General features: G+C 52.8%; 1 protein-coding gene across 25 annotated transcripts in view; it reads left to right on the top strand.

Moving 5' to 3' along the window:
- Positions 1-24,471, top strand: part of MACF1 (microtubule-actin crosslinking factor 1) — a 139,299-nt gene that overhangs the window by 44,405 nt on the left and 70,423 nt on the right. For 14 of the 25 annotated variants that reach the window (XM_027661207.1, XM_027661211.1, XM_027661213.1 and 11 more), the window contains 32 exons: positions 246-412; positions 1,124-1,236; positions 1,330-1,436; positions 1,875-1,994; positions 2,100-2,195; positions 2,448-2,575; positions 2,667-2,760; positions 3,467-3,621; positions 3,747-4,023; positions 4,437-4,565; positions 4,852-4,929; positions 5,073-5,234; positions 5,847-5,951; positions 6,546-6,641; positions 6,871-6,996; positions 8,172-8,177; positions 9,066-9,218; positions 9,706-9,860; positions 10,242-10,368; positions 10,794-10,977; positions 11,552-11,721; positions 11,989-12,167; positions 12,343-12,481; positions 12,912-13,105; positions 13,270-13,432; positions 13,889-13,972; positions 14,081-14,188; positions 14,854-14,952; positions 15,104-15,256; positions 15,349-15,437; positions 15,870-16,005; positions 18,847-24,162. In XM_027661207.1, coding sequence (XP_027517008.1) covers positions 246-412; positions 1,124-1,236; positions 1,330-1,436; positions 1,875-1,994; positions 2,100-2,195; positions 2,448-2,575; positions 2,667-2,760; positions 3,467-3,621; positions 3,747-4,023; positions 4,437-4,565; positions 4,852-4,929; positions 5,073-5,234; positions 5,847-5,951; positions 6,546-6,641; positions 6,871-6,996; positions 8,172-8,177; positions 9,066-9,218; positions 9,706-9,860; positions 10,242-10,368; positions 10,794-10,977; positions 11,552-11,721; positions 11,989-12,167; positions 12,343-12,481; positions 12,912-13,105; positions 13,270-13,432; positions 13,889-13,972; positions 14,081-14,188; positions 14,854-14,952; positions 15,104-15,256; positions 15,349-15,437; positions 15,870-16,005; positions 18,847-24,162 — 9,408 coding nt within the window. Of the gene's footprint in view, positions 1-245; positions 413-1,123; positions 1,237-1,329; positions 1,437-1,874; positions 1,995-2,099; positions 2,196-2,447; positions 2,576-2,666; positions 2,761-3,466; positions 3,622-3,746; positions 4,024-4,436; positions 4,566-4,851; positions 4,930-5,072; positions 5,235-5,846; positions 5,952-6,545; positions 6,642-6,870; positions 6,997-8,171; positions 8,178-9,065; positions 9,219-9,705; positions 9,861-10,241; positions 10,369-10,793; positions 10,978-11,551; positions 11,722-11,988; positions 12,168-12,342; positions 12,482-12,911; positions 13,106-13,269; positions 13,433-13,888; positions 13,973-14,080; positions 14,189-14,357; positions 14,476-14,853; positions 14,953-15,103; positions 15,257-15,348; positions 15,438-15,869; positions 16,006-18,846; positions 24,163-24,471 lie in introns of those variants that run through there. The other 11 variants (XM_027661218.1, XM_027661219.1, XM_027661208.1 and 8 more) reach the window with 4 other exon arrangements.

The raw sequence follows: 24,471 nt of genomic DNA on the forward strand, positions 1-24,471 counted from the left end.
GGCTTTGCTTCCCTCGCCTGCCTGGATCTCCAGCCTGCCCAAACCACGCCACATCCCCAGCACCCTCCTGTAGGTCTGGTGGTCCATTCCCAAATTTGCCACCCTTCTACCCCACGGTGACCAGGAGTTTCCTCCTGCCCTTCCTGGCAGCTGCCAGGTCTGGGGCAAGTTCACAGAAACTGGATGTGCCTGGTGGAGCCTTTCCTGCTCCTGCATCATCCCACGGCTGTGCCACTTCCTTACAGATCTCTGACATCTACATCAGCGGGGAGCTGGGGGATATGTCAGCCAAGGAGAAGCTGCTTCTGTGGACACAAAAGGTGACAGCAGGTTACATTGGGGTGAAGTGCACCAACTTTTCCTCATGCTGGAGCGATGGGAAGATGTTCAACGCGCTCATCCACAGATACAGGTAGGCAGGAAGGAGCAGTGGGGAGCGTCGCGTGGGTGGGAGGAGGGATGAGGATCTCCCGGGGGTCCCTGCCCACCACAGCAGTCAGTGATGGTCTGGAGAACTTGAGGATGTGGGTAAGACTTGCAGGGAGCAATGTCATTTTACCTGGAATTACCTCTTCTGCCAGGTAGCTGGGGGGGTGGATGCTTGGAATGAGCAACAAATACATCAGTTTGCAAGAAAAAAAAAAATGTCTTGATGAGGTTGGGGAGAGAGGCAAAAAAAAGAAAAACTTTTAAACTCTTGAGTGCTACAGTGGTTACATGTTGATGCTGCCCTTTCATTTTCCATGAATAGCAGCACTTCCATCCGTGCTTTTATCCAAGGATCTCAGAGCTTTCCTGAGAGCTTTCCTTGAGGGACAGCAGAGCCCTTCACACCCTCTGCCTTGCTCAGCATGGGCAGTGAGTCAGAGCTGGGGCCAGCAGGGCTGGTTTCTGCCCTGGCTGCTTGGTCAATGGGACCAAGAGGTTTTCCTTCACAGCCTGAACCTCCCTCTTCCCAAAGGGAATGAGCTGGGGAGATGCTGCAACCCAGGTCCCCTCAGAGAGCCACCAGCCTGGGACAAACCCTCAGAGCCATCCATGGCAGCAATGCCCGTCCAGGATGCTCTGCCCTGAGCACCTCGTGCTGTCTGCCAGTGTCGTGACTCTGGTGCGTGTCTTGCAGGCCAGATCTGGTGGACATGGAGAGGGTGCAGATCCAGAGCAACCGGGAGAACCTGGAGCAGGCCTTCGAGATCGCGGAGCGCCTTGGGGTCACACGGCTGCTGGATGCTGAAGGTGGGAGGCTGGGGGATGTGGCTGGTGCAGGGAAATGCTGACCTTTCCACCCACTCCTGTTCCTCACTGCCTTTTCTGCTTCCCTCTTGTCAGATGTGGATGTCCCCTCTCCGGATGAGAAATCCGTGATAACTTATGTGTCTTCAATCTACGATGCCTTTCCCAAAGTCCCTGAGGGAGGAGAAGGGATCAGCGCTATTGTAAGTGTTGCTGCGGTTTGGGAGGCTGGGAAAGCAATCTGGGAGGCAGCTGATTGGTGTGGGAAAGGTTTGGAGGTTCCCTGTGTAGCAGATAGCTAATGGGTGGAAGAGGCCTGGGGAGAGGAAGGAACTTCCCCATTAGCGTGTCTACCCTGTGACCTGCTGGTGTGCCTGTGGGGCTGTGGTGTTCTCCAAGCTCTGCAGGTTCTTCCATGGGTTTTGAGCTCATGGGAAAGCTGAGCTGGCTTCCAGTGAGCAGCTTGCAAGGAAGATCATCCTCCTCCTCCTCCTCCTTGTACCTGGCATGGCATCACAGATGATCCACCCAGTAGCTTGACCGTGGCACCTCAGTTCCCTCTGTGCTCTACCTGGCTCTCCTTTTTCCCCACGGAGACTTGCCCACCAGCAGTGCTCTGCAAAGACACTCTCACCCCACAGGAGGTGGATTCGAGGTGGCTGGAATACCAGACCCGTGTGGAGTCCCTCATCTCATGGATCAAGCAGCACACGATACTCATGTCAGACAAATCCTTCCCCCAGAACCCTGTAGAGTTAAAGGTAGGTTCTGGACAAGGTCCATCCTCAGTGTCCTGTGTGCTCAGTGCCAAGGGAAGGGTGGTGGCATTCCCCAGAGTGGTTCCTGATGAGCCTTTCTCATCCCAGGCACTTTATAACCAGTACATACACTTCAAAGAAACTGAAATCCCAGCAAAAGAGCAGGAAAAAGGAAGGATAGAGGAGCTCTACAAACTACTAGAGGTAAGGATCATCCTGGCTACCTGGAGGCTTGTAGGTGGGAGTGTTGTGCTTTTAGCAAGACTAAAGTGTGCTCAGTTCAGGTTTGTTTTGGAATGGAGAAGTGGGAATAACCCTCAGGGTAAATGATGTAGCAAGCAGCAAACTGTGGGAGCAGAGGCAGAGCTGGTGCCTTATAAGCCCCTTTCCTTGCTGTAATCCCTAACCAGCTCAAGGAGGAGGTGGGCAGTGCCGATCTGTTGATGTTTTCCCCAGGTATGGATTGAATTTGGACGCATCAAGTTGCCCCAGGGCTACCACCCCAACGATGTGGAGGAGGAGTGGGGCAAGCTCATCATCGAGATGCTGGAGCGCGAGAAGCTGCTGCGGCCGGCGGTGGAGAGGTTGGTGCTGTGGCTGTGGAAGGGATGTCTCCTGCTCCCCTGGCCAGAGGGACATCCCAAACCTCTCTCTCATCTCCCTCTGTCATTCCAGGCTAGAATTGCTGCTACAAATCGCTAACAAAATCCAGAATGGTGCTCTGAGCTGTGAAGAAAAACTCACTCTGGCGAAGAACACACTACAGGCTGTGAGTGGGGGGTGGTATTTCCCCCTCCTAATTTTATTTACTTCTTTGTTTTCCTACTCTTCTTTTGTACCCATCTCTTCCTCTCTCTTCTGCCTGGGGTGGTGGATTCCCCTAGACAATGTTCCTTTCTCTTCTGCCCTTGAGCCTGTTCCAAAGGGGCTAAAGTGGGAGTGGTGGGTACGTGGTGAACTGTGATTGTTGTGGAGGATCTTGGGGGCAGGGTGACCAGGGAATGGTCTTGCCTTCTGGGGATGGAACTGCTGAGGCTGGACATCTGCAGAGGTGCTGGTGTGGAGGAGAATAGCACTTCTGGGAAAGTTTGTTGTATAATGAGGCCTAAAACCCCCCAAATGTGTTTTATTTGCCTAAAGGACTGGCAGGAAGGACTCGGTGGCAGACCCTGGGTAGGGAGGAGATTTCTGAAGAGGGCTTTTTTGTTCTGGGAGAAAGAGATGTTACTTGAAAGGGTTGGGAGCTAAAAACGGTGATCCCATCTATCCCTAGAAGCTTTCAGTTCATCTGCAGCAGTTTTTCTAAGGGGGATGTCCCAGGTGGGGTGTGAGGGATGAATTCACGTTCTGCTCAAGTTAAGCCTGTGGATCAGGTTTTTTCGGTCTCAAAGCTGATGCTGGGCTGCTGTCGTGTTTCTCCCTGTCTCTCCTGGGCTGAGGGAACCCAGCCCTCAGTGTCCTCTCTCCTGGTGCAGGATGCTGCTCACCTGGAGTCAGGCCAACCGGTGCAGTACGAGTCCGACGTGGTCGTGTACCTGCAGGAGTGTGAGGGGCTCATCCGCCAGCTCCAGGTGGATGTGCAGATCCTTCGGGATGAGAACTACTACCAGCTGGAGGAGCTGGTGTTCAGGTGAGAGGGACTGTGTCCGAGATGGAGAAATGTAGTCAGGGGCTGCACGGGGCCCGTCTACTCTGTTCTAGGGAGGGAGGGAGGGTGTGTGTATCTCCTTACCCATTCCTTGCCTGCTCCCCCAGGATCATGCGGCTGCAAGATGAGCTGGTGACTCTGAGGTTGGAATGCACCAACCTGTACAGGAAAGGCCACTTCTCCACCCTGGAGCTGGTGCCCACGTCCACGCTGAGCACGACACACTTGAAGGGCGAGTCCCTGACGAAGGGGCTCCACACCTCCTCGGCCTCCTGGTTCAGGAAGCCCATGACCAGGACAGAGCTGGTGGCCATCTCCTCGTCTGAAGATGAAGGCAGCCTCCGGTTCGTGTACGAGCTGCTGGCCTGGGTGGAGGAGATGCAGGTGAGTGCTGGGCCAAATCTCCTGCCTCTGCTCAGGCTGATGTGGGAAGGCAAGAAGCTGCTCTGGGCTTTTTTCCTGCCTTTATCTATGGATGATTGCTTTGGTGGTTCAGTGTTTCTGGAGAGCTCTTTCATCTTGAGGTGGGTTTTCTCTCTTGTGGTCCTGCTGATCAGTGGGTACCAGGGGAGCCTATCAAAGCTGGAAGCAAACCTGTACTGATGCAGTCAGGTGGTCTTGTGTAGGCTGTTCTAGAAATCATTCAGTGTTGGAGCACTGGCTTAGGATCTTCTACCAGGACTGGCTGGTGTTTGTTCCTTCTGAAGTGACCTGGGAGGTTTCCTTGCCCTCGTGTCCTTTTAGAATGAGCTCCTGCAGATGAGGAATGCTGACTTGAGCCTCTTGGCCTGTTTCAGATGAGACTGGAGCGGGCAGAGTGGGGGACCGACCTTCCAAGTGTGGAATCCCAGCTGGAGACCCAGCGGCACATCCACACCAGCGTGGAGGACCTGGGCTCCAGCGTAAAGGAGGCCAGGATGTACGAGGTATGGCAGGGGCTGGGTGGCACAGTGCATGGCATGACATGTACAGGTGGGTGAGGGCATTGGGGTCAGCTCTGGTGGATGAAGGTGCCTGGGACAGAGGTGTTTTTTAAGGGTAGAGCTTCTAAATTGATAGAGCTTCTGAATTGACGCAGTGCAAGAGGCTGCTGCCCTGAGCCATCCTCTCTACCTCCTCTTCCTCATACAGAGCTGGGGAGAAAGATGTGGGGATGGGGTTTCAAGTGATGCCATCCTGTGTCGGGCAACAGGAGCATTTTTTGTCCTTCAGGGTAAAATGTCTCCGAATTTCCGCGCGAGCTACACGGAGACGCTTGGCAAGCTGGAGACGCAGTACTGCAAGCTGATGGTGAGTGGGCTTCTAGAACTACCCCATCTGGGGTCCATCCCTGCTGTCCTGCTCCTGAGCATCCCTGTTCCAGGGCTGGGGAGGGGGGAAGACACCCATTGCCTTCAGAGCAGGGGAGAGGAATCATCCTTCCTTGTGTCCAGGAAACCTCGAGCTTCCGGCTGAGACACCTCCAGAGCTTGCACGGGTTTGTGTCTCGGGCCACGGCTGAGCTGATCTGGCTGAATGAGAAGGAGGAGGAGGAACTGGCCTATGACTGGAGTGACAACAACCCCAACATTGCAGCCAAGAAGAACTACTTCTCAGTGAGTGGGATGGTGGGATGGGCGGGTGCTCTCCTGGTTGTGCTGCTGCTGCTTTTGATCCCCCGTGGGACCTTCAGCTCCCAACAGACCTGAATCCCCCAGAGGCTGGATGCTCCCTCCCAAGTCACTGAGCTTGTGGCTTCTGAGTGGAGCTGATGAAAGTTCTCCCCAGAGCAGAAAGTGCAAAAAAAAAGCCTGTGTTCAATTGAATTTGAATCAAAAAGGCATCAAAAGATGTATTTTTAGCACTGTTTGGAACTGAAGGCGCATTTAACTAGTGGAGGGGAAGTAAAGTCTGAGCTAAAGAGGAAAATTGATTCCTCTTTAAAAGCAGTATAAATAAATTCCCATCTTTCCCCAGTCACACTGTCTGGAGCTGAAGAGGTCCCCGGGCAGGTTTCCAGTGTCTGTGTTACATCTGCCCCGTGTGTTTGGCACACAGGAGACATCCCAATGGGAATGGGCTGTGGTGCTCCCACAAGCTGTGCTGGATTCCCTGGGATACACTGGTATTCCCTGCAGCTCTTCCATGCTGTGTTAGTTGGACACATGGTCTGAGTGAAGTCGATCCACACATGTAAGATTTGGACTTTGCTTGTGTCCTTCATGCAGGAGCTGATGGCAGAGCTGGAAGAGAAGCAGGACATCTTCCGCTCCCTTCAGGACACAGCTGAACTGCTGTCCCTGGAGAACCACCCAGCCAAGCAAACTGTAGAGGTGAGTGGGCACCTGGAGGAGTTGGGAGATTCCTGAGAACCAGCTGACAGCAAATCTTCTCATCTGGGATTGGGAAGCTTGCTTTCCCACCCCACAGTGCCTGATAAAGTGTTTTGTGGTGGCAGAACATCAGCACAGTGATAGAGATGTTTTATTTTGGGAAGTGCAATGAGGAGCTCGAGGCCATTCCCAAATAATCCCCACCTCAAATTAAGACACAAATACGCTTACACAGAGCATGAACCTTCCCTGCAGCGAGGTGATACAGGGCATGGCCTTGGCTGCCCTGGATTCATTCAGGCTTCCAGGGGTGCTGTGGTGGTGAAGCAAAGGGCTGCAGGGACCCATTTCTCCCTGGGATTTCCTCTGGGTTGGGAGAAAGCAAACCTGTGCATCCCATGGCCCCTGGAATCATGTACCCATGGGTGTGTGGGACACAGAGATGTTGGAGGTCCAGGATCTGCCGTCTCCTGCTCTTCCTGCCTTGTGTCCAAACCTTTCTTGCTCATTTATGTCCCTCCTACCGTGTCCTTCCCATGACCCTCCTGGCTGTCAATGCTCCTTATCCATCGCCATTTTCCCTGTGTTTCCCAGGCGTACAGTGCTGCCGTGCAGACTCAGTGGCAGTGGATTAAGCAGCTCTGCCTGTGCGTGGAGCAGCACGTGAAGGAGAACGCTGCCTATTTTCAGGTATTTGGGAGGGGCAGCCCAAATTCCCTTGGTCACCATCCGCTGAATCCCGCTGCGTGAGCTTCCTGTACTGCTGTTCTCTTTGGGGGAGAGGGAAGGAGGATTTGGGGTTCTCAGGGTTTCTCCTGAATATCTCTTAGCTGCTCTCTAGGGATGTCTTGCTGGATGGGGAAAAAAAAGGATCAACTTCCCTGTAGTGCAGGTTTCTGTGACCCTTTTGCCTTTGCAGTTCTTCAGCGACGCCCGGGAGTCGGAGACGTACCTGCGGAACCTGCAGGACTCCATCAGAAGGAAGTATTCTTGCGACCATAACACGAGCCTGACGCGGCTGGAGGACCTGCTGCAGGACTCCATGGTGGGTTCTCCAGCATCCTACTGCCCTGGGATGACTTCTGGTCCAGCAGCACTGCTTGGGGCACCTTTTGCTCCCCAGGAAAAACCAGGCTCTCTATTCCCACGGTTTGATGTAACATGGTTTGTTTTCCACCTCAGTCAACGTTCTGCTTTTCCTTGGGTTGCAGAACATGTTTGTACGTGGCTGTGGGGTGCAACTGTGGGTGACCCCAGCAGTGTGGTGGCTGGATCTTGGTCACTGTCATGTAGAGGCACCATCCAGCCTCTCCATGTCCTCAGGGTGCAGAGCAGGTTCCCTGTGCTGCCTGTGCAAGCTCACGGCCTGACCTGTGAGCTGGTTCTACCCCGTCCGTGCCTGTCGTACCACCGTGGTTGAGTTCTGCTGACAAAGCCTGCAGGATGCTCCTGGTTCTGCTTTTGAGCTAGTGGGATGTGGAGAAATGCCTGCTCTTTATCCAGCCCAAATCCCACGTTAATCCATCGCCGTGGATGGGGGGAGAGCCAGGGCAGCCTGGCTGTGCCAGGGGTTGATCTCTGAACACGTGGCCTGGCTTAGCTGTGGCACAGCAGAGAGCAGGGACCAGGCCATTGCTCTGTCATCTTCTTTTCTGAATTGGCCTGAAAAAAACCAACCTAAACCCAAACCTCAAGGAGCAAAGCGTCAGCTGGCATTTGAAACCAGGGTCAGGGGAGGATTTGGGCTGTGGGTTGAATGCTGAGCTGCTGGTGGAAGGACCAGGAGGTGACATGTGAGTGTTTGGAGGCAGGAATCACTTGGACTTTGCTTTTAGTGCACACCAGTGATCCCCAGTGTGTCCCCAGTGACACTGGGATGCCGTTACTGGGTGTTTGTGATGGGGCATCAGCACTGTCTTCTCTCCTGGAGGCCTGGGGGCTGCCCCATCCTCTCTGTCATGGTCTCAGGGTTGTCCTGGTCTGTCCTCCAGCACTGCCAGAACATGGAGCAGCCAGCCTGGCTCCTGGGGTGTGTATTTGGGAGCCCTGAAACACCAGGAGTCTGGGCAGGTGCTGTCTGGGGTGGGAGAGGCTGTTTCAGGCAACTGGAGAACGGCCGTGATCTCAGGACTGGGGCAGCTGCCCTGAGCTCAGCTTTATTACTCTTTCTTACCTAATAAGTTAAAGTTGTATTTCTTCCAATCATGCTCCCTGGGACAGGCACAGGTAGTTTATTTAATCATTTATTCTTTTCTTTTTCTTTTTTTTTTTTTCCTTTTTTTTTTAAAACCCATTAAATTATCCTCCACTTGTTGTCAAGCACACTAACCAACCCCAGAGTACCGAGCATGAGGGAGGACATTTTCTGGGATCCTTTCTAAACCTTTGCAGCCATGAGGGGCTGAGCTGTCACTAATCACACGAGCTGCCAGTGCCGTGATCCGCACACGTCTCCGCCGCTGCCAGAGGCTGTTCCAGGGGAGCTTTGCCACCAGTCCCCTGGGTTTTCCATCACCAAACCCAGCAGGGATTTGCAGGAATCGATTATGCAGTGTTTGACTGGCAAATTTCTCCCCAGCCCCAGAGGCCTGTGCGGTCACTCCACCACGAGCCCCTTCTCCTGAGGTGTTTTATCCGCATAATTCATCGTATCCCATTCCAGCCATTGGTTTCAACATGCCTTCATCCTTTGCTTTAGAGAAGGGAGCATGCTTCCATGGTCTCTCCTCCAGACAACTAAACGTCCCCGGCTTTGGGCTGGAACTCGTCCTGCTCTTGGCCCCTCACACCTCCTGGGACTTTAATTTTGGTGTATGTTGTGTTCTCTACTTTTGCCCTTTTGAAAGAAAACGTTTTCTTGTCCAAGCAGCCAAAGAGCCAGAGGTGTGCATGTGGCTTTGCAGGGCAGTGGGAGTAGCAGTGGAGAGGTCCCACCCCGTTCTTCCCTCCATCCCATCTGACCCCTCTTCCCATCCCGTCAGGGCAGCAGGATCCTCCTGATGTTTGTTCAGCCCTCGCAGGCCAGCGTTGGGGTGGGGGGGATCCCGAAATGCCTGGGAGAGACCTCCCCTCCTCAGCCTTGAACAGCCCGTCCATCGTCCTTCTTTCTGCCAGGATGAGAAGGAGCAGCTCATTCAGTCCAAGAGCTCCGTTGCCAGCCTGGTGGGACGATCCAAAACCATCGTCCAGCTCCGGCCCAGGAACCCGGAGCACGCTGTGAAGAGCACGATCCCCATCAAGGCTGTCTGTGACTACCGGCAGATCGAGGTGAGGGCTCGGAGGGTGTCAGCAGAACTTGGCAAAGGGAAGGCAGGGACGAGGCAGGGGAGTGACACCCATGATGGTTTAGAATGAGCTCCATGGTGTCTGTCAATGGGAAGCAGGAACAGAGTGGGAAGACAGAAGGAGGGAAATAGCACGGCTGTTTTTCCTGGAGCAGATTTCCACATCTCAGATTTATTCTGGGCAGGAGCTGAAGTCCTTTCTTCCCCAAGGAGGATGGGCTTCATCAGCCACAGCCAAACAAGCACGTGGGTGGCAGCCAGCTCCATTTAACTTCCTTGTCCCTTCCTCTCCAGACACGAGTGTGCTGCACTGCTTGGCACTATTCCAGGCTTTTGCTTGATGAAAATATATCTATCTGTATATTTTTGGGAGCTGGCTCACCCCTGGGAGGGAGGGTGGAAGCAGGGGGCAGGCACGTGTGGCTCTGCTGCTGTTTTCTGACGGGCTGGTGGTGTTGGTGCTGCCGCAGATCACGATCTGCAGGAACGACGAGTGTGTCCTGGAGGACAATTCCCAGAGGACCAAGTGGAAGGTGATCAGCCCCACAGGGAACGAGGCCATGGTGCCTTCTGTCTGCTTCCTGATCCCCCCACCCAACAAAGAGGCCATCGAGATGGCCAACAGGTACTTTGGTGGTCTCTCCACCACGGCAGAGTCACGGAGATGGGATGGTGGCATGGGAGGGGACAGATTTGGGGTGGGAATGGGAAAGAAGCTGGGGTGGAGAACGGGAACGGGTGGCACAGCTGATCGGTGGCAAGGAAAGGAATCCCTCATTGTTCTAAAGCTGCAAACTCCCCACCACTGCTATAGCAGCTTGCAAAAGAGAACATAATTCGGGATCCCCCCAGGGATCTCTGGCACTGAACAGCAGGAGCATCACTCCCGGTGTGCTGCCAGACTGGGATCACTGGATTGATGGGCTACTGGCTGGCAGCAAGGGCTGGAGGATTAACGGGGTCAGGGAGGATCCAGGGCTGATGGATCTGCTCCTTCCCCTTGCAGGGTAGAACAGTTGTACCAGAAAGTGATGGCTCTCTGGCACCAGCTCCACATGAACACAAAGAGCCTCATCTCCTGGAACTACCTGCGGAAGGACATTGCCCTGGTGCAAAGCTTCAGCATGGAAAAGGTATGGAAGAACTTCCATGCTTGTCTCTGGAGTTGTGTTGCTCCTGTCTGGGATCCTTCATGTGGGAGAGGAGAGGGGGAAGACCAGAGTTCAAGAGTGGAGAAGTCAAGGGACTTTACACCTTGAGCAGTGGGAAAACCTGAACTTGGGGGTGCTGTGCAAAAGGACTGCAGTTTTTCCCAACAAGAAGAGCATCAGGAGTTTGCTGCTGAACTGAATAAAAGATGAGAGATGGTGGACGGAGCGTTTCATTAGGGAGTGAGCACAGCTGTGGGGGAGGCACGAGGCTGATGTCGAGGGTTTGCCTTTTCTCCTCTGGAAATACTCCCTTGGCAAATGAGGGTGGTTCAGGTGGGGAGGGTGGATGCAGGTGATGTGCAGGAAGTTGTTCCCGATGTTTGGATGTGCTGCTTTTCCACTCGCAGCTCAGATCCTTGGCTCAAGGGGAGTGCCAGCAAGCCCTGAAGAGCCTCCAGGCACACTACGAGGATTTCCTGCAGGACAGCCGGGACTCGGAGCTCTTCTCAGTGTCGGATCGGCTGCGCCTGGAGGAGGAAGTGGAGTCTTCCAAGGAACACATCCGGCAGCTGCTGGAGTCCATGGAGAACGGTGAGCTTCAAAAGGCTGATGGTTTAACCAGGAGCTGTGGGAACTCATAAACAAAGGATTTATGGGATGGCTTCATGTTCTTCTTTTCCCGAACTAGCTGGCTGATGGCGTGAGCAGCTACTCTCCTTATTTCTCCATCCATCCATCCAAGTGTTTGGCCCTTGTCCAGCAATATTCCTGAAGAGAGGTCTTGGCTTTGCAGCTTCAGCTTAACTGCTGAGTCCTCTTACCCCGATATTGTTGGTGATGGGTTTAGTCATTAGGGTGCATTCTGAGCAAGGACTTCTTCCTGAGTTTAGTCTTTGGGGAAGTATACATGGTGGTGGCACTTGTGACACTGTGAGTCCCGTTAGGACTCAGGATTCCAGCTTTGTCACATGAGTTTCCCTGTGGCTGGACTCATTCTCAGATGTGTTTGAATGAGATGATTTAATTAACTTGTTTTCCATCTGAGCAGAGATCCTGGTGTCAGTGCAATGCTGTGCTCAGCTCCGAGGCTTCCGGCAGACCCCATTTGGGACAGATACTGGCTGGGGGTGTTTGAGCTGCTGTTTTGTTTGTCTCTGACTTGCAGAAGACAAGGATGAGACCGTTGCCAGGACGTATCTCTCCGAGCTCAAGAATATCCGCCTGCGCCTGGAGGAGTGCGAGCAGAGGCTTGTGAGCCGAATCCAGTCCCCGAGCAGCGCCCGAGCAGATGGTGACACTATCCAGGAAAACACCATCCGCATTGCAGAGCAGGAGGTCAGGCCTGCAGCTGGGAGATGGGCAGGGGAGGGAGGTGGTGGACACTGGTCCAAAAATAGCTGTAGCTTCTTTGGAGTGAACGTGTGGGTGATGGGTGCATGAATGTGCGGGGTTTGAGGGGATCTTGCTGCACAGAAGGCAGCAGGAAACCTCAGCAGGTGGGCTCCCTGCTTCCTTTCCTACCATCTCCTTTGCCAAGGGCAATCCTGCTTTTCCTCTGCCTGTTTGGGCTCTCCTTTCACGTCCTCTCCCTCCCTCCCGCAGCGAATGCAGGAGGATCTGCAGCGGCTGCAGTCGGACCTGCGGTTTGTGTCTGAGAGGTGCTACAGCTTCCTCGACAAGGCACCCGCGGGGTCCAGCACCCCCCACCTGCGTGCAGAGCTGGACTTGGTGGTGAACAAGATGGACCAGACACATGGGCTGTCTTCCATCTACCTGGAAAAGTGAGTCAGGATGTTTTTCTGTTCCCAAATGCCTTTTTGAACCTGCCCAACACACCTTGCGCTGGACCATAACCAAGCTCCATCCCTCCATGCCAGACAGTGCCAAACTGTCAAGCCTCACGGTCAAGATCTCTGCCCAATTTTGGATGTCATTGTGCTACCTCTGATTTGCCAGGTTGAAGACGGTTGACATTATTATCCGGAACACCCAAGGAGCAGAATCCCTGGTGAAAGGGTACGAGGTGAAGCTGAGCCAGGAGGAGGCAGTTCCCGCTGACCTGGCGGCCATTCAGTCTCACAGGACAGCGTTACAGGTTGGGTGCTCTTGGTTTGTCAAGCAGGGTCCTTCCCTTTCTCTGCTGAATTTTGGCTGTGTGATGTTTTTCTTGCCTCGATATAGCTGGGAGGATTTTGTGCTGCTTATGTGATCCCTTATTGTTTTGTAAAGGTAAAGGAACTGCTGTGACTTTCTTGTAGGGCACATACTGGCACACTTGAGCATCTTAGCAGCTACATGTCCTGTTCCTGTAGGACAGGGGCTGAACCAATCTGACTTGGGAACACGATCCCCTTCATTTTACACATTCTATAACCTCCTAGTTCTCTGCATGTTTAGGAGAGTGGGAAAATAAGCCCATTAACCCCTTCTCAGGCTTCTCAGCCGCAGGCAGGAGGACATCTCTGACCTAATGTCCCTTCTGCTTTGGGTGGTGAACTGGAGCTGTCTCTTGCTGGTTTTTGCAGCAATGGCTCGGGGAAGTGAAGGAAAAGGGCTCCGTCTTCTCCACGCTGGAGGAGGAGATGGCAAAGGCGAAGGCTGTGGGGGAGCAGCTGTACCGGCTGAGGCAGGAGCGCAGCATCGACCTGGAGCGCTACCAGGAGAAGGGGAGCCAGCTGTGGGATCGCTGGCAGCGAGTCTGTGCCCAGATTGAGACCCGGTGAGGAACCTCCTGCCTCCTCCCTCCGATTTACTTTCACGCTTCAGCTGAGAGCTGGGGCCAGGCTTGTTAGCAGTGATATTTTACCATATGGGGTTCCCACTGGTGGCTGGGATACCCCTGGCGTTTCACCTTCCTCTTACTTGTGGTGGTTCTTCTCTCAGCCACACGGAGCTGGAGAGCATCCAGGAGGTGCTGAGTGATTACCGGCAGTGCCACAGTGCCCTGATCCATTGGATTGAGGAGATCACGGTCCAGCAGGAGCTGATGAAGCCTGGGCAGGCGGAGGACAGCCGGGTGCTGTCAGAGCAGCTCAGCCAGCAAACGGTGAGGAAGGACCTCGTGATGTCTCAGCACAGTTGCTGCCCTGACAGTGTCACTTCTTTTCATCTGTGAACTTGAAAATATGAAACACAGCAGGGAAGAGGCTGCAGGCGTGAGCTGGGTGTCTGGGAAGTGGAGAAGCTCAGCTTGAGGTGGAGATGAGGTCTTGCGTGAAAAAATTGAAGAACACGATGACTTTACCCAAAAGGGGAGGGATGGGAACCAGAATTCAGCTCACCCCACTGTGGCAGCTGTCATAGAATCATAGAATGGTTTGGGAAGGGATCTTAAAGACTGTCTAGTTCCAACCACCTTCCATGGGCAGGCACACCTTCTGCTAGACCAGGTTGCTCCAACCTGGCCTTGAACACTTCCAGGGATGGGGCAGCTGCAGCTTCTGTGGGCAACTACTCAGACAACTTGTCCTGACAACCCTTTTTGCTTTGAATTTTATTGAAGGCTTTGGCTGCAGAAATCGAGAAAAATCAAGCCCAGCTGGACCAGTGTCAGAAGTTCTCCCAGCAATACTCGGCCGCCGTCAAGGTACAGTCCCCTCCTGCCCCCGGGTGAGACTGGCTGGGCAGAAACAGCCGTGGCACAGTTTGTGTCTCTCATGCTCCACGTCTCCCCCACCCCTGGCCGTGTTTTCAGGACTATGAGTTGCAGCTGATGACGTACAGGGCCTTTGTGGAGTCACAGCAGAAGTCTCCCATGAAGCGCCGGCGCATGCTCTCGTCCTCGGATGCCATCACACAGGAGGTAGGAGCACAGCCACCCACCCAACCTCAGCAGGGAGAAACTGTGTGTGTGTGTGGGAGGGGGTCCTTCGACGCCAAGCAAACCTACGAGCAGTCCCTGTGCAATGAGCTCCTTCTGCTGAACTCTCTTGTGTAAATAAAGTTTCCACCCTCGCTGTTTTTTCCAATAGCCACAGGGGATGGCTTAGTGCTCTAAGCACCAGGTATGACATACGTAGACTCCTGGGAACCCCTGGGAACCCCTGGGTCAAATCCAGCGGGGTCGGCTCAGCCCTTCAGCCTTGTGAGGTAAATAACCAGAGCACCATGCAGCGTTACTGTGTGTGGATCTTCGGGATGAGACCTTTAAGGCCCCGAGGTCCTGTCTGCTCTGTGTGGATATTAAAGATCCCGGTAGCCCTCTGTCAGAGTTGAGCATCCGCCCCAGTGTCCGTGACCGGAGTCTCCCCTTGCTCCAGTGTCGTGCAGCATGGCATGTGTGGCCACAACCCTCCCCATCAGACTTGCTGCATTCCATTGATGCCATCCTGGGTCTGCCAGGTGCCTTGGGGGGGGTTCCCAAGCGAGAGGTGCCGCATCCATGTCACGTACTGTAAAGTACATCATCGTTCCGGATCTACCGGTGGGGCTCATCTCTCCTGTTTTCCCCCCTCTCTCCCTTGGCAGTTCATGGATTTAAGGACTCGCTACACGGCCCTGGTGACACTGACCACGCAGCACGTGAAGTACATCAGCGATGCGCTCCGGCGGCTGGAGGAGGAGGAGGTGAGGGTGTGGAACGGAGCTGAGCTCTGTTCAGACTGTGCAGGCTCATTCCCTCCCCCACTAAGGGTGCTGCTCCCTGTTGAGGTTACACCTCTCCCTCTTTGGAGATCCCCCTTTGATGTGGTTGTCTTCCTCCCCCCTCGTTTTGCAGAAAGTAGTGGAGGAGGAGAAGCAGGAGCACGTGGACAAGGTGAAGGAACTCCTGGGCTGGGCCCTGGGCTTGAAGCAGAGTGTGCAAGGCAGGACGGCTGCTGCTGGGAGCAGAGAGCTGGGTGACATCGAGAAATCCATCTCAGAGCAGCAGGTGAAGCACAAGTGACCATCAGACACTGAGGTTTAACTTCTGCTCTTTTTCCACGACTGGTTTAAACTTCTTTGTCTCTATTTTTTTCCCAGGCCCTGAACGAGGAGCTGACTGCAAAGAGGGAACAGGTCTCTGAGGCCATCAAAACTTCCCAAATCTTCCTGGCAAAACACAGCCACAAGTGAGTGTGACCCAAGGAGGGGCCAGGCAGAGAGAGCAGAGGGGTGGGAGATGAGATTCCTTAGAGCTGGCACTGGTGGGCTGGTGCTCCTGGGGTCCAGTGCCTGACTCCAATTGAAAACAATGATTAGCTGCACATAACAATTGACTTCTTTCTTATCTGCAATGAGAACTGTGAAATGTGCAACCCATTTATGCTGTGGGGCAATGTTAATCCTCTGTAGTAGTGATCCAGCCCTGTATATTTTGGGATTTGATCTCTACAATGCAGGTCAACCTGTGCTCAGTTATCCTTGCAGGTTTTAGCTGAGCTGGGAAGGAGTAGGACAGTGGGAAGAGGGGACTCATGGTGGATTTGGCCTCTTCCTTCACCAGAAAATTCTTTGGAGGTGGTTTGTGCAGTATCCTGAGAGGTTTCCCCTTCTCCCTGCAGGCTTTCCCAACCGGAAAAGGAACAGATTTCTGCTCAGATTGGTGCCCTGAAGGAGACCTACCAGGAGCTCTGCAACAATTCCTCGGAGCAGCTCCAGCAGCTCCAGAGCCAACTGGCTCAGGAGACAGAGCACAAGGTACTGCTCCCTGCTCGGTGCTGTGGCTGCACGGACACGGTTCACTCCTCAGGGGGTGCAAAAGGTTTCACTTTGTTGTGTGTCTCGTGGCCATTGGCCACTCACAGCCCATCACCTCTCTTACTTGCACGTGGTTGCCCTGCCTTCTCTTCCATCCATGGTCACCCAGAGCACCCAGGCTGGTGGTTCCTGGAGGCCAAGCAGGAGCTGTTTCCCTGCTGCCTTCCAGGTCAGTGGGAGAGTTGTCCCTTGGTTTTCATCAGAGCTCTGCCCTCTGTGGGAGGGTTGGCTCATTCATGCTTTGTGAGCAGGGATGTAGATGGAATTCTGACCTGGAAACGGTCCCCCTTGGGGAATCTGTGTCCTCAGAGGAATATCCTCTCAATGCTTTAACCTCAGAGGGCTCCATCTCACAGGCTGCCTGCGAGCAGGGGAGGCAGGAAGGTGGGATTCTTGTGGCCTCATGGATCTCGGGGTCTGGCAAAGGGTTTACCTCAGCTGTGGCTGAACCAAATTGCTCTTCCCAGTGGAAGGCCACTGCATTGTCCAGCCCCTCAGCTGACCTGGGAGACTTTCCCAACCCATTCCCTGTTCACACCCACCAGCACTCTCATCAGTCCCCGTCCTTGTTCCGCTGGGTAGGGAGGGCTGGAAGCGCATCCTTATTGCCTCTGTTACGAGCTGTCATTCACAGATATACGTGTGCGTGCTCTCTAAGTGTATATACATGTGTCGATGGATATATTTGTGTGTTTGCTTGCTGGCTCCCTGTACCCTGAAGCAACGGCCCGCTCAGACCTGGCTACACGATCCAGGTTTTGGCCGTCGGGTCCGTGAGTGAAGCCCTGTTCAAGTCACCCACAGGGCTGCCTGTTTGAGATCTACCTGTCCAGCTTTCACCTAAATATGTAGTGTTTTGCTCCAAACTGGACTTTACAGAGCAGTAAGTGCTTTTATTGTAAACCCCTTAGCCCTCGTGCTGGCAGCAGAAGGGTGAGCGAGTCGGCTCTTCAGTCACTGCTAAACCGACACAGATTTGGTGCAGCCTGCCTGTGGAAAGGATGCTTTTTTCCTTTCCCTTTTCCTGCCTCTTGGGCAGGAAAATTATTTTAGGGCAAAAGCCTTCTGCAGGGCTTGTCAGGCTGTTTTGGTACAGCATGAGGCTACTTTGGGGCTGGAACAGTTTTCACTCACGCTCTCGACAAAGCCCAGGAAAGAAAACAAGAGATGGCAGTGGGGCTTAACCTTAGTTCCCCGTCTACAAAATGATCCCTGCGGCTCTCGTGCGGAGCCGTTGCTTCACTGTAGAGGGAGCATGAAGAACTCTTTAACATTTGCTTGCTGGAAACATCCAACTGTCAGAAAGAAGTTATGAAAGACCAAAAATGCAAAGCAGAACGCGCTAAATTGAGCATGATGTGTCCCTGTACAGTTTGTGTTTCATGTCAACTGTTTTTTGAGATTAACTGACATCCTTGCTTACAAGTTTAACTAACCCTCCGGGATTTAAACAAACAAAACACACAAAGGGAAAGAGGAAGACCTGTGTGTGGGGTTCTTTTTGCAAACAAAACAGTCGCATGCTGGACGCTAACACCAAGCTTTACACTGTGTGTGATACGGCTGAACTGCTCCATAAGGCTCTGTCTTTAACTGCTCAAGGCACACCCTGCAACTCGGTAAGTAAAAGCCTTTTACTCCCCTCCCTCCCATCCATCTCCTTTTTTATCTTTCTCTTTTTTCCCTCCTTCCCTCTTCTCTGTCTTTCCACGGCTTGTTCATCTCTGAATATGCATGTCAGGGTCTGGCGATGGTGGTGGAGAGCTTAGGTTGTCCCAGAAGGTTCCCCCCTCTCCCCACAGAAGATGTTTGGATGCAAAGGAATTAATTTCATAATCCTGATTCCCTCCTCGCTATCCCCAAAAAATCTTTTAGTGTTTTGGGCAACCTTATGCCCAACCAGTGGGACTGGGAGAAACCCAAATGTCCAAAGAGCATTTGGACAAAGATACTCTTCATCATCTAAATTATTACCCTCCCTGTGGGGACAGCAGCAAGAAAAGCCCCTCCAAAACACCACAGTAGATGGTGTGTTCCCAGTCTGTCAGTGTTTCCATGCTGGGACCTTCAGCTTTTTCCGTTTTTCCTTTGGCCCTGTCTGAGGAGCAACTTCGAGGTGCTGGAGTGGGCAGAGCGGGTGCCGTGGCTGTGCTCAGGGAGCTGCCCTGCCACGTGGCTGGGAGCTGCTCCATGGTCTGTGGTGTTCCCTGGCCATCCTGGCACTTGAGATTTGCTTGGGAAGTGCAGGATTGAGAGCATGGCAGGAATCAGCACGTAGGCTGTGCTGGGAGAGGTTCTTACTTACCCCGAAGTGGACGACTTTGGGGGGTTCTCTTCTCTATGAGCGAACAGTGGTATTTGTGTTGTCTTTACTTTTTAAAAACTGGAGTTGTTGAAGGGCTTTGTTGTGCTTGTTGGTCTCCTGCCCTCTTTTTCCTTGGAGCATTTGGAGCACTTGTTGGTTTTGGTGCTTGCAGCTTCGCCGTGCTGCTGGTGGTGGATATTGGAAGCATCTTGGTGCTGCCTGGTGATGGACTAGATGAGCATTAAAACTTGCTGGCATTGTGCAAACTGGCAAATGCACCAGTTTTTATGCTATGATGACTTTGGAGTTGCATTTCAAACACTTTGGGACTCACTTTCTAGCCTGTTTAGGGATTTTAAGCTTTATTTTTTATTTTTTATTTTTTTTTGGAAACCGAGGCCTCCCTAGAACTCATGAAATGAGTTCTGGAAATGCTTAATTTTGATTTAATTCCTTTCCTTCTCTTTCTGTTCTAGGGCAGCGAAGCAGTGGCAGGAGTGATCGATCTTGGCACAGTAGAAATATTCCCTGTCTTTGGTGCTATGCAGAGAGGTCTTATAGATCAGGACACGGGCCTCGTCCTCCTGGAGGCCCAGGTTATCACATCTGACTTAGTTGTTCCAGAGACCAACGAGAAGCTCTCCTTGGAGAAAGGTCTGGCAAGAAACATCATCGATGTCAGGACATTCCGGGTGCTGCAGGAATTGAAGGATGCTCTCCACCAGGTGGAAGAAGTGGAACATGAAGGGAAGCAGCTCCTACCCGTTGTCGCTGCGATGGAAGAGGGGAGGATCAGTGAGAGCATTGGGCTGAAGATTCTTGAGGCTGAGCTCGTCACTGGGGGCTTTAAATTCCACCAGGGCAGAATCAGCATGGAGACAGCGGTGCAGGAAAGGCTCCTTACCCCCCAGCTTTATTCCAGACTTGTGTCTCACCTGGAAGGTGGCAAGGATTTGATTGACCCCAACACTGCTGAGAAAATCAGTCTGGCAGAGCTCATGGAGCGGTGTATTATCCACCAGGAGACTGGGCTGAGGCTGCTCCCAGTGAAGCAGCTGGCAGGGGGAATGGTGAGCTTGAAATCAGGCAGAGAGGTCAGCATCTTCCGGGCAGTCCAGGAAGGGCTGATAGACCAGCAGGTGACAGTCAGGTTGCTGGAAGCCCACCTCTTTGCTGGGGGCATCGTTGACCCCAGGACAGGGCACAGGCTGACTGTGGGTGAGGCTGTGAGACATAATCTAATTGATCAGGATTTGGCTTGCACACTTCTCATCCGGCAGCTTCAGACGGGCGGGATCATCGACACTGTCACGGGAGAGAGACTGACCATGGATGAAGCTGTGAGGAAGGACTTGGTATCACCCAGGATTGCACTGGTGGTCCTGGAATCCCTGCAGTCCTTCAAGGGGCTCCTGTGGCCAGAGATGGGGGAGATCATCTCGGTTGCAGATGCTTTGGAGCAAGGAATCCTGTCCACAGAGCTGGTGCACAAGATTCTCAGCGCCAGGCAACTCATTCAAGCTGTTTTTATACCAGAAACCACTGAGGTGTTGTCCTGGCAGAAAGCAGTCGAACAAGGCGTCTTGGAGAGAGATGTGGTGAAGAAGCTGAAGTCAACAGTCATACCTGATGTCATGGCCAGTGTGCAGCTTGCTGGCTCTCCAGGCAGGAGCAGGCATGGCCAGAGCTCTCCTGGAAGGAGTCCCACGGGTCACGAAGAGCCCAGTGACCCTCTGCTAAGGAGTGACGATGAAAGGCTGATGTTCCACTTGATGACCCACAGCTACATCAACATCCACGATGGCCAGAAGCTGCTCTTGGTGAATGGAGAGCTGAACAATCTCACTAAAGCTCTCATCCAAACCCAAGAAAATGGATCCTGTGCACAGAGTTTGGAAGACAGTGGACGTTTTGAGGAGACAGAGGCAAATGCAGCTCTTGAAAGTGAGCCTTGCAATGGTTTGGCTTTGCAGCACTTTGAGCTTCAATCTGTTCCTTCAAAAGAAGAAAGTGAAAAGATCCAACCACCCAGAACTGTTTTGGAGAATGGGGAAGTGGTGATGGGACCTGAAAGTCTCCTCATGGAGGATGCAGAAGATGTCCTGCGTGTGGAAGAGCAAGAGCAGATTTATACTGAACAGGTGACCATCAAGAGTGAACCTGATGCTGAATTTGGAAGAGAGAAGGTTGTTTCTACAAGCAGGGACAAACATCAGGTAAAATTATTGATGCCAAAACCTCCCAGTGACCTTGACAGTGGTTTCAGAGAAACAGAGGAAATGATGATTGAGGCAGAAGAAGAATCCAAGCCTACTGCAGTAGATGGAGTGGAAGGTACTGAAGATCAGAAGAGGTCCTTGGAAAGTGGGTCAGTGGTTATGAAAAGTGAGATCTGCATAAGAATGGGTGTTTCAGAAAGCAGAGACAGACTGAAAACAGTGGCAGAGAGGTCTCAGAGTGTGGAGGAGCCTGAACTAGAGGCAGAAGATGTAAGAGAGGTTTATTTACTAAACAAAGAGACAGTTGAAAATGGTGTGCTGGGAGGAGAGGAGGTTTTGCTCCCTGAAACTAGAGAGACAGCACGAACAGAGAGGCACAGGGAAGACACAGAAAGTGTGTTGGAAGTGGCAGAAGGAGAGGGGGAAGAAGTATTAGGTGATGAAGGTGTTGATGAAACATCCCTGCCGGCCCCTGAGGAGCAGGAAGCAGGGGACACTTTGGAAATGCTCTTAGCACAGCTCCAAAGCGGGGGCATAATCCATGAGCAGACAGGCAAGACGCTGCTTCTGAACGAAGCGGTGGCCTGTGGGGTGGTGTCCAGCCACACAGCCGTGAAGCTGATGGAGAGAATGAAGATGTTCAGTGGCTTCTTTGACCCTCAGACGTGCGAGTCCTTAACCACTGAGGACGTCATTGAAGAAGGTCTGATGGATGAGAAGCTTCTCCAGAGGGTTCTCGCGTCCGACAAAGCCATAAGTGGTGTTCTTGACCCGGGCAATAACTTTGTCTACTCCATCAAGGACGCTGCTGCCGTCGGCCTTCTGGACAAGGAAACAGCAATGAGGATCTTAGAAGGGCAGGTGGTCACCGGAGGGATTGTTGACTTGAAACGTGGGAAAAAAGTGTCGGTCACTTTGGCTTCAAATCTGGGCCTCATAGAGCCAACAAGACAGAAAGAGCTGGTCAAGCTGGAGAAGGCTTCCAAGGGGAAAGGCACCGATGAGGCAACCAGACAGAAGCTCGTTAGTTTACAGGCTGAGACCAGTGGAATTGTGGATCCTAAAACTAAGCAGCCTTTGACTTTTGCAGAGTCTGTTGAAAAAGGACTCCTGGAAAAGCAAAAAGCTCTTCAGCTCTTGACCAAGCAGGTTGCTGATGGAGGAATCATCCATCACGTGTCTGGAATGAGGCTTTCGGTGAACAGTGCGATGGAACATGGTTTGATTGATCAAGATTTATGTAACGAGCTCAGGAAGGCTGAAGGTGTGTGCCTGCAGGACTGTGTCCATCCAGTTACGCAGGAGAAGCTGCCCTTGCCCCAGGCAGTGTCATTAGGGCTCATTAGTCCAGAATTCCAGAGGAAAGTGCAAGAAATCCAGGCTGGGAGTGGAAGCATTTTAGATCCAGCTTCTGGCCAGAGACTGGCGCTGTGTCAAGCAGTGCAGGAGGGCTTGCTGCCCCAGCAGGCGATGGAGAAAGCCCTGTCATCTTCAGAAATGAAAGAAGGAATTGTAGATCCCGAGACCTGCATGATCGTTCCCTACTCGGAGTTCGTGAAGAAGTGTAAAATCGATATTGAGTCTGGCCAGAGGTACCTGGAGGTCCATCCCTTCCGAGCCATCAAGGATGAGGTGACGGGGACCAAGCTGACGTGCGCCGAGGCCGTGAGGCTGGGGAAGGTGGACCCTCTGCCCACCCTGCGGCTGCTGCAGGCACAGGCAGACACTGGGGGGGTGGTGGAGGGCACTGTCAGCAAGAGGCTGTCCCTGAGAGCTGCTGTGGAACGAGGGCTGCTGGATGAGGGCATGGCCAAAGTCATCGCCACCAACCAGCTGAGGACTGGGGGAATTGTTGATGCCAGCGGTGGGAAAAGGTTGACTGTAAAGGAAGCTGTTGAAAAAGGGCTGATTAGCCCAAAGTTAGCTGCTGGTCTTCAGGATGCACAGGTACCCGAAGACAGATATGGTTCTGAGGTCTGCAAGGTGGAAAAACCCCAACTTTTCCAGGAAAAAAAGGAAAAAATACCTCCAAAAGAGGAAGACATCATCCTCCCTACCAGATCTGCCAAGAGGTTTGATGTTGCTGAACGCAAAGCTCAGCCTGGAGCCCCGAGCTATGACACAGCTGGAGGTGCAGCCGCTGCCACCGAGACATCCCCCATAACACGGACAGAAGGGAAGTTAAAACCTCAGGAAGCTTCCAAGGATGGTGTTCATCCCCAAGATGAACATCATCGTCATCCTCAAGCAAAGGCTGAGGTGACTCCAGAACACCCCTCAGCGTTAGGTGCAGCATCTTTCCCTGAAGAGGTGGTGGTTGTAGGGGTTGTGGAAGAAGGGATCACAAAAAAGAGCTCCCAGGTGAGAGCAGCCTGGGGGAAAGAATGGAGGAGAGAAGGAGTGGATGGAGAGACAGGGGAAGTAGAGGGATTGGCCTTGGAGAAGGAGCAGTTGGACATGGAGGTGCTTCACAGTGTGGAGGATGAGGAGAGGAGGAGGAGGAGGAGAGACTCTGTAAGTGCAGAGGGAGCTGTGGCAGGTGCAGAAGGTGCAGTGGTGACTCCTAGGCAAGGAGAGAGAGTGACCAGCACGGTCCAGGTGACACCAGCAGCCCTGAGGAAATCTGTAAGTGTGGGTCCAGGGAAGGAAGAGATGGGTCCTACAGAGTCTGGTGAACCCCCTGAGGTTGGTGGCCCTCTGGAGCCTGCAGGAGATGACCTTGCAGGGAAAAAAGCTGTCGAACACACTGAAGGACACACTGAAGGAGAAATGCTGAGACTGGGTACAGGAGGTCCAGTTGATCAGGAAAAAACAAGTGAAACTAAGCTCAAACCTACCCAAAAACACAAAAGCAAGAAAAAGAAAGCAAAGCAGGGCAGTGTTCCAGGAGACACTGCTCAGCCAGAGAAACCTGCAGAAAAGCAGTCCCTTCCTTTTCCAGTTTCCAAAGAAATTCCAGGGAAAAAGGAGGAGGAGGACTTTATCTCAAGGGTGCCAGAGCCAAAACATGAAACCATCATCAAGATTACTTCTGGGTTGGCAAGAGACACAGCCAAACCTGGGGAGATCAGCAGGGATGGAGAAGGAAAGAAAACAGTTTCTGAGAAAGTTACGGAAGACCTTGGAGAGGGTCAGGTATTCCCTGTGCCCCCCAAACAAGGGGAAACTGGAGAAGTGATTAAAGATGGGATCAGGAATGGTCACGAGTCCTTGGTAACATTGAGCCTGGAGGAGAGGATGACTCGGGAAGACACAAAGGTGGAAACCACACTGGATGTGTCCAGCGCAGCCCCTGCAGCAGAGGAACTGCCTGGTGAGTTGATTATCAGAGAAGAACCCAGAGAAGTTCAGGAAACCTCTGCAGTCCTTGAGCATGAAGAAAAGAAACAGCAAGAACAAACAGCCAAGCTCACCACAGACCAAGGAGGTGCCCCTGTTCCCCCAAAATCCCAAGGAGAAACCCCCCAGGAGAGGACCAAGCAGCCGGGTCCTGGCGATCGGAGCTTGTTGTTACCTGTGATAGTGGAGGGGGAGCTGCTGGAAACCTCGAGGGAATCCACAAGACCAGCCCAGGTAAATGAATACTTTTTGCTATTATGACTTTTTTTTATGAGGTGTTTGTGTGTGTTTGATGCTAAATCTGTGCGAGGTCCTTGGCACAGAGGGCAGCCAGAGCATGAGGAGTGGATGTTGCAGTATTGGCTGCAGTGGATTTGGCAAAGGACCTGGTGATGTACAACTGAAAACACTCAGGGCTTAGTTGCAGCTCCTTTTGCTGGAACATTACTTCTAAATGACTAATGAGCAGGACTCTTTTTTTGGCACTTTTGCTGTAACACCAGAGATCTCTTGCCATTTATAAGCTTATGTTGGAAACAACCA

The sequence above is a fragment of the Corapipo altera genome, unplaced genomic scaffold, assembly GCF_003945725.1.
Source record: "Corapipo altera isolate COAL_440 unplaced genomic scaffold, ASM394572v1 201, whole genome shotgun sequence".
Taxonomy (NCBI): Eukaryota; Metazoa; Chordata; class Aves; order Passeriformes; family Pipridae; genus Corapipo; species Corapipo altera.